Source organism: Camponotus floridanus, unplaced genomic scaffold (genome assembly GCF_003227725.1).
Source record: "Camponotus floridanus strain SB8 unplaced genomic scaffold, Cflo_v7.5 scaffold317, whole genome shotgun sequence".
Classification (NCBI taxonomy): domain Eukaryota; kingdom Metazoa; phylum Arthropoda; class Insecta; order Hymenoptera; family Formicidae; genus Camponotus; species Camponotus floridanus.
The window spans coordinates 8,994-18,079 of record NW_020229456.1 but is presented as its reverse complement, the minus strand read 5'-3'; the positions used below and the strand labels follow the sequence as shown (position 1 = coordinate 18,079).

Here is a 9,086-nt window from a genome sequence, read left to right as displayed (position 1 = left end):
CTGCGATCTCGTCATAACTTATATTTATTCTCCGTTTTAGTAATTATGATTTATTGTATGTCCCTTACTATTTATTAATATTATATCTTTGCGCTGAAGAAGGCTCGAATCAAGAGCCGAAACGTTCGCTATCTTTATTTTTATTTTTATTTTTATTTTTATTTTTATTTTTACTTTTATATATATTTCCAGACTATTTACATGAAACTCTGTACATTCTCACCGCTTGCGTCTCTTTTTATTAAATTATTATAACTGTTTTTTTTTTTATTATAATTTTTCACCTAGTTATTCGCTCTCTATTGCCATTTGTTCTTCCTATCAATTATTAATATTTTTATTGTATCGTTTATCGTCAATATTTCCGGTAAGTCTAAATTTCGTTCTCTGATTTGTAATAGTTCATCATCACTATCGACACTCTCGTAATCGCTGTCCGCCAAAGGTTTTATTTCGATGTCATCTTCGTCATCTTCGTCATCTTCATCAACATTCATTACATTATTATTGTCAATGATCCTCACATTATTATTTTCGATGATCATCACATCGTCATCATCGATGATCATAACATCATCATCGTCATCATTAATGATAATGATATTTTCTTCGGCCATGTTATAAAATGCACAAAAATGATGAAAAAAATATTCACTTCTTCACTTTCGATTTCTTCACTTTCGATTTCTCGACTCGCGCACTGCCAAACTCACTGACAAACTCTTTCTGACAAGGCAGCGAGATCTCGATACGAGATCGTATAATAGAGATGCGACATTATCGCCATATCGCCGTAAACACCTCGTAAAAAAAAAGTACGCGCGGTCCCATATGTTTATCGAAAGTATAAGCGATATTGTATTATGCCCGGAAAGTATAAGCGATATTGTATTATGCCCGGTTGATAAACAACATAAACAAATGGTACCTCCCTGAATCGTCCTCCGTAATTTTTTCTCGGAAGAATTGCAACGCGTATGAGCGCCGATGTTCGGCTGCTTTGCGCTTTCGCGGTACATCCCTTACCCCCGATATAAGTAATTCTAGATTTTTTTCCGTTCGACGTATCCTTATCTCTCTCTCATTGAATTATACATCATGCGAATTTATGAACAATATAAACAAATGGCACCTCCCAGAATCGTCCTCCGTAATTTTTTCTCGGAAGAGACGATATTGCGACGCGTATGAGCGCCGATGTTCGGCTGCTTTGTACCTTCGTTTCCTCCTTCATATATAAGAAGGATTGAAGTGCATCAAATCATCATAGTATGTGATTTGAACGCCCATCGACACGTCGGTTGTAAAAAAGTATAGCGGTGTTCCGTTAGAAAGATTTTTGCGCGATTTCACGTTCAAGATAGAAAACGGTATTGTTTATCGTGTGCAAAAGTCATCCGTAGAAAACTGTGACGTAGTGCTTTAAAAGTGTGAAAAAGATAGGAAAATGGAAAACATCGAGCAGACCGAACGCGATCTGATGGAGGGATCTCGCCAAATTGCAACATTGGGCGAGTATTTCGCGTGGCTGCAGCGTTACGAGGAATTGATCCAAGAGCTCGAAGAACGCAGTCGTGTCAAGCGTCCGCGGCTCTCGATCAGAAACAGGCAATCTCTGGTGGCTAAAATCGCGCGATTAGAAGGTGCAAAGACTCGATTGCAGAGACGGTTTATTCCCAGCGGTGGTGATTATAGCGGTGACAATAATGCTGAAAGACTCGTTTGGCGAGAGATCGATACAGCGTTCGACAGCCGTATTCTGACCGGTGCCGTGATTAACGCAAACTATATCGAACCTCGTCAATTTCTCGAGGATGCCGAAGATATCGTGCTCGAGCAAATGCAAGATGTTCTAAAAAGACATAACAGTGTAAAAGTGAACACTGTGTTTAATGGTGAATTTGTGTCGGGTGATAAGCGCGCGAATAAAAGTGTGAATACGAGAAACTGTGAACTCTTTCGCACATCGGATTTAGAGGGTTCGAGCGAACGCGAGTTATCGAGCCCACTTTAGCGTCTTTGGAAGAGTTTCAGGAGCGAGTGGTTCGAGCGCCGCGAGTTATCGAGCCCACTTTAGCGTCTTTGGAAGAGTTTCAGGAACGCGATAGTGGCTGGGCATTGTCGCGAATACAGAATTTGACTGTTAATGTAAATAAATATAATCCAATGCGCGCGGGATGGCACATTAAATTGTCGCGGGAGATTATGGTGAAAAGAGCGATGGTTAACGTACAGTCTAAAGACAATGCGTGTTTCGCGTGGGCAGTGGTCGCCGCTCTATATCCCGCAGAAAGAAAGGTGGAACGAGAATCATCGTATCCACCTTACGCGACAGCTGAATCTCCGGGACATTGAGTTTCCAGTAACTTTAAATCAAATTAAAAAATTTGAGCTCGCAAACAGTATCTCGATCAACGTGTACGGCATCGAAAGCGAGAACATTGTTCCACTACGACTGACAGAGCAGAAGCGAGATAAGCACGTGAATCTGCTATACGTGAAAGACGGCAACAACGTTAGTAGGACATTTCGCGTGGATAAAAAATTTATCCCGGCTCGTGAGCTCGCAACTGAGCAAACACAAGAATCACAAATATATCTGCGATCGGTATGTATATATTAATATAAAATAATAATAATTTATATAACAAATTGTTCAAAATTATAAAAAATATTCTTTTACAGATGCCTGCATTATTTTAGTTCTGATGACAAGTTGCAGTCGCATACGGTCGACTGCGGGGAGATGAATGACTGCGCTATCCGATTGCCGAGCGACAAGGACAAGTGGTTCGACTTTAACAATTACAACAGGAAAGAGCGGCTTCCATTCGTCGTGTACGCCGACCTGGAATGCGTTCTGACCAAAACGGAGGAAGAACAACAACAAAAATTGTACCAGCATCATCGGGTATTTAGTATAGCGTATTATATGCATTGTTCGTACGATGAATCTTTATCGGCGTATCATTCGCGTCGTAGCGTCGATTGTATAGCGTGGTTCGTCGAAGATCTTAAAAATTTAGCGATTCGCGTTAAGAATATTTTAACGACCAATGTCCCCATGGTTAATTTAACGTCCGAAGAGTGTGAAAAATTTTACAACGCCACTCAATGTCATATATGCGAAAAGCCGTTCGCGCAAGACGATACACGCGTTCGCGATCATTGTCATCTGACCGGGCGGTACAGAGGTCCCGCGCATTCAAATTGCAATTTAAATTACAAAGAATCTTTTTGTATTCCGATAGTTTTCCACAATTTATCCGGTTATGATTCACACTTTATTATCGAGGAAATAGCTACAGCGTTCGAAGGGAGCGTCGAGTTACTTCCGATAACGAAAGAAAAATATATTTCGTTTACGAAATATGTCGACCTTAAGGAAGGCGATTGGAAAAATAATGTAAAATTACGCTTCATCGATTCGTACAAATTTCTTACATCGAGTCTCGACAAATTGGCATCTTGTCTAGACAAAGACAAGCTCAAAATTTTAAAATCGGAATTTCAAAATTTATCCGCGAAAAATTTCAGTTTATTAATGCGAAAATGCGTCTTACCATACGAATACATAGACTCGGTAGATAGGTTGCGAGATACGTGTTTACCACCGCGCGAATCGTTTTATAGTTCCTTGACCGGTGAAACTATATCCGAGAGCGATTACGCGCACGCCGAGAACATCTGGATGCGATTCTCCATTCGAACGCTGGGCGAATACAGCGACATGTATCTCAAAATCGACGTCTTGTTATTAGCCGATATTTTCGAAAATTTTCGCGATAGCTGCATAAAAAGTTACGGACTCGACCCCGCGTATTACTATACTCTGCCCGGATACACGTGGGACGCCATGTTAAAGCATACAAAGATCACGTTCGAGTTGCTTACAGATATCGACCTGGTCATGTTTATATGTAGAACGCGGTATATGCGGTGGTCTGAGCCAATGTTCCAACAGATACGCGCGCGCTAATAACAAGTACATGCGATAATCGTACGATCCATCGAAACCATCGTCGTACTTGATGTATTTTGACGTTAATAATTTATACGGATGGGCAATGTGTCAACCGTTGCCTTACGCCGATTTTCGATGGGTCGACGACGCGTCGAATTTTGACGTATCATCTATAGCGTTAGATTCGCCCATGGGGTATATCCTTGAAGTCGATCTCGAGTACCCGCAACATCTTCACGATACGCACACCGACCTACCGTTTTGTCCGACACGCGACAAGCCGCCCGGCAAGCGGCAAGACAAGCTCCTCGCAACGTTATACGATAAGAAGTGTTACGTGATACACTACCGTAACCTACAACAGTATACGCGTCACGGCCTTCGTATAACAAAAATACATAGAATTTTACAGTTTTCTCAATCTCCATGGCTTCGAAATTACATAGAATTAAATACACGTTTCAGAACACTCGCGAAAAACGATTTCGAGAAAAATTCATATAAATTAATGAACAACGCGGTATTTGGCAAAACGATGGAAAATGTGCGTAATCGGGTCGATGTAAAATTATTAACAAAATGGGACGGTCGGTTCGGCGCGGAAGAGATGATCGCGAAACCGAATTTCCATAGCAGAAGCGTCTTTTCGGAAAATCTGATTGCGGTAGAATTGCGTAAACTCGAGGTGAAATTTTACAAACCGATTTACGTGGGTATGTGCATACTCGACATATCCAAGACGTGTCTGTACGAATTTCATCACGAGTACATATATCCTCTGTATCGCGACAAATGCCGGGTAATGTACACCGATACGGATAGTCTCATATATCACATCGAGTGCGCGGATGTGTACGACAACATGAAGCGCGACATTGTTAGATTCGACACGAGCGATTATGCGGTGGACAATGCGTACGATATACCGCTTGTAAATAAAAAGGTACCGGGTCTGATAAAGGACGAAAACAACGGTGCCATAATGACCGAATTCGTCGGGCTCAGAGCAAAGATGTACGCGTTACGAGTGGACGGAAAGAAAGATACGAAGAAAGTTAAAGGCATCAAGAGCAATGTTGTCGCGAGAACGATAACCTTCGAAGATTACACGCGGTGTTTAAACGAAGAGATCGAAATGACGCGACAGCAGTCGTGTATAAGATCTAAACTGCACCAAGTGTATACCGTCCGCGAGACAAAAATTGCTCTGAGTCCGTACGATGACAAGCGATATATCGTACCTGATTCGACTGACACGTTACCATGGGGACATTATAGGATACCTTTGTAAATACATGTATATATTTTATTTATTACTATATATATTTTGTACTTCATATAGTTTTATATAATACACATCTTACACATTTATATTTCATATATTTTATGTAACGCATATCTTACATACTTATATTAAGAATATAAATACATATATAGTATTATTGAAAGAAATATTAATAAACACTGTATATAAATTAAATCATTCGACAAGATGGAATTGCTGCTGAGTGACACAACCACTTACAGGGAATTAAAAAAGGATCCCTTGAAAAGATTAACTAACAAAATCAATGAGTTAGTCAAGTCTTGGCGTAGGAGCGGTTTGATCGGTGAGTTGACATATAAAAACTTAAATTGCACAAACGGAAATTTGCCGCGATGCTACGGGCTGCCGAAGATTCATAAAGATGGTTTCCCGTTGAGAATCATAGTATCTGCTTTGGGAAGCCCGGTATACAATATCTCGAGCTACATCCACGATATCCTATATAAATCGATAAGAAAACCAAATTCATATGTCAAAGATGGTTGGTCCTTTGTCGAAATTATCAAGAACACTGATATTGACAAGGACAACATCATGGTGTCGCTGGATGTGGCTTCATTATTCACTAACGTCCCCAAAGATTTGGTAGTAAATGCTATACGGAAACGCTGGGAAGATATTGCCAAGAACACTAAATTCAACCTTTTTCAATTTTTATTTGCAACGGAATTGATCTTGGATTCAACTTGTTTTGCATTTAACGGGCGTTTTTATGAGCAGATCTTCGGCACCCCCATGGGCTCTCCACTTTCACCTATCTTAGCAGATATGGTAATGGAAGATATGGAGATGCAATGTCTAAGCTCATTAGGTTTTACCGTTCCTACTTATTATAGATTTGTCGATGACGTTTTCGCAATAGTACCACGCGCAAAAATCAACGAGATCTTGACAAAGTTCAACAATTATCACGAACGCTTAAGATTCACTTATGAGACTGAAGATGACTCATCCATTAACTTTTTGAATGTAAAAATTATTCGGTCCGATAATAGACTTATTACTAATTGGTTCCGGAAACCTACATGGTCAGGGAGGTATATAAATTATCACTCGAACCACCCACAAAAGTATAAAATTAATACTATTTACAATTTAGTTGACCACGCGATCTTATTATCTAATGACTGCTTTAAACAAGACAACATAAAGCTAGTTTTTGACACGTTAATTAAGAACGGTTTTCCGGAACATCTTATATATAAACACATTAAAAAAAGACTCAACATTTTAAATAATCGTGACCATAATGTTACAACTGATGTGAATCTTACTCGTTCTGACGTGACTCCGTTTATCACAATACCATATGTTGAAAATGTTAGTCAAGATTTATACCGTCTCCTGCGTAATAGAGGCTTTAAGGTCGTGTATAAGATAATTAAAAAACAAAATAATTTAATTACACGTGGTAAAGATCGCTTACACGATAATGATAAAACAGGCGTTGTATACAAATTAAATTGTAAAGACTGTAATTTAGCATATATCGGACAAACAAAAAGACATTTACGTACGCGAGTAAAAGAACACTGTAACAACATTAAATTACATGAAACTAATCATTCAGTAATTAGCAAGCATAGATTAGAATCTGGTCATGATTTTGATTGGATAAAACCGAACATCCTACACAGGGAAAAGTATGTTCGTAAAAGAGAAATTGCTGAGATGTTTTTCATAAAGAGATTTGATAACCTAATCAACTTACAAAGAGACACAGAAAATTTAAACAACATTTATGACAAAATAATAAAGGTCATGTAATTCCGTTTTACTTATGATCGTGTTCAGTCTTTGACGAGATCCCACACGGACTCATTGTTCTCAAAAATCGAATTTAAAATAAAAAGTTTGTTAGTGTGCCTTGTGCTTTGCACAAGATTACTATCTATGCCGATACTCTGATTATCATTACGTCGGCTAATTTGTATGTATATTAAAACATCTCACGTTTAAACTAAATTAATTGTGCATATTACGTTCTAAACCGAAAATTAGATATAAATAATAATTTTTTGTAATTTATATATCTATTTCAGTGTATACTTGATAAGGACCACAACCATATGGTCGAAACGTCGTATTGAATAAATTATAATTCTGGCTAGTTTGGTCGACTACACAATCTCATTTAACCTTTTAAATTAAATCATATCTCATTTAACCTTTTAAATTAAATCATATTGTCCTTATGTATCCAAGAGTTGTGCGAATTGTCAAATCCCAGCCATTTCACGTAAACCTCGTCACCTCTCCTGCGCAGTATTTTCTCCACGAGATACATGTCGGGATAATTCGCGCGATGCAACTCGTGCTCGTAGAACGCTCCAGCGATAGGTTTTTTGCGATAATCCTCCAGTAGATAACTCACGGGATTAGTATGCTGCACTTTTACAATTTTAAACACCTCGGTTGTCCAATTTGGCGTGTAACCCTTCTCGAAAACTGTCTTGTATTTACTAACGCGTACCGAGTCACCTACTTTGAATTTCGCCGGACCCGCGATATTTACACGGTTGTATACAGTAGCCAAGAGTCTTTCGGCGATCGCGGGGGTAACATCGACGGGTCGCATACCGATCGTTCGATGCTTGCACGCGTTGTAATCCGATACGAGTCCCGGCAACGCCTTGACCCACTTGTAAGATCCGTTCAATGTAAACATCTTCCACATGTCTTTTAGCGTGCGATTGAATCGCTCGACGATCGATGCCTTCAATACCGAATACGTAGAATAATGATTTATGCCGTGTTTTCGCATGAGCCGTTGCACGTCGGCGTTATAAAATTCCTTCCCCATGTCGGTCTGTATGTTTTTCGGACACCTCGCTATCTCGAATTATCTCAGCGATAGCGTCAGCTGTCTCGCTTCCGCCTTTACTCTTGAGCGGTACGGCCCACGCGTGCTTGCTCAACGCATCGATGACTGTGAGTATGTAGTTGTAACCTCTGTTGAAACGAGAGTACGGACGCATCTCGACAATGTCGGCTTGCCACAGATCATTGTATCCCCGCACTATTACGTGTCTTCGGGGGAAATTTTTTCTCGCCGGTGCGTGCAGTTCGTTCACCAACTGCCGTTTCTCTAAACTATGTTGTTTCTTCGCTTCCCCGGTTATTCCCGATCGTCGGCCCATCGTTGTTTCATCGATCGAATTAGCCGTTAAATAGCCGTTCGTAGCCGATCAATTGCCGTTCGTAGCCGTTCAATTGCCGTTCACTGTCGTTCGATTGCTGTTGCTGACCCGTTCAATAGCCGTTTGATTGCCGTTGCTGACCCGTTCGATTGCCGTTTATAGCCGTTCCTTGCCGTTCAATTGCCGTTCACTGCCGTTCTTGATCCCTTTGTTGGCGCGATTGACCCTGTTGATAGTCGTTTTTAAGCAGTCCGTAGCCTCATTCGCAGTCGTTTCTGACCCGTTCGTAGCCTCGTTGACAATCGTTTTTGACTCGTTCGTAGCCGTTGTGGACTTGTATGCCGCCTCGTATGTAGCCGTTCCTGACGTGTTCATAGCCTTGTTCGCAGCCGTCCTTGAGATGCTCGTAGCCTCGTTCGCAGCTGTTCTTGAATCGTTCGTAGCCTCGTTCGAGACCGTTTCCTCTTCGATCACTGCCACTCATTATAGCTCGATAATCATCGGATAATCGTTCGTAGCCGTTTGGTAAACCTTTCTAGATGTTTAATAATTGTACAATAGCCGCTCCTAAGCCGTTCACTACAGCACACTTACAGGTTGATAACCGTTTCTGAATTAGCGTTAATTGTACGACGAAGCTCGTTTATCGCAGCCT

The 9,086-nt window shown here is 40.4% G+C and overlaps 1 protein-coding gene across 1 annotated transcript; it reads left to right on the top strand.

Annotated features, from left to right (window-relative positions):
• Nucleotides 1–5,456: 5,456 nt before the first annotated feature.
• Nucleotides 5,457–6,328, top strand: LOC112638522 (the record flags this gene model as incomplete). The annotated part of the gene is made up of 2 exons (XM_025410398.1): nt 5,457–5,574; nt 5,770–6,328. Coding segments are annotated over exons 1-2 (677 nt in total), but the record flags the coding sequence as incomplete, so codon positions are not given.
• Between the last annotated feature and the right edge of the window lie 2,758 nt (nt 6,329–9,086).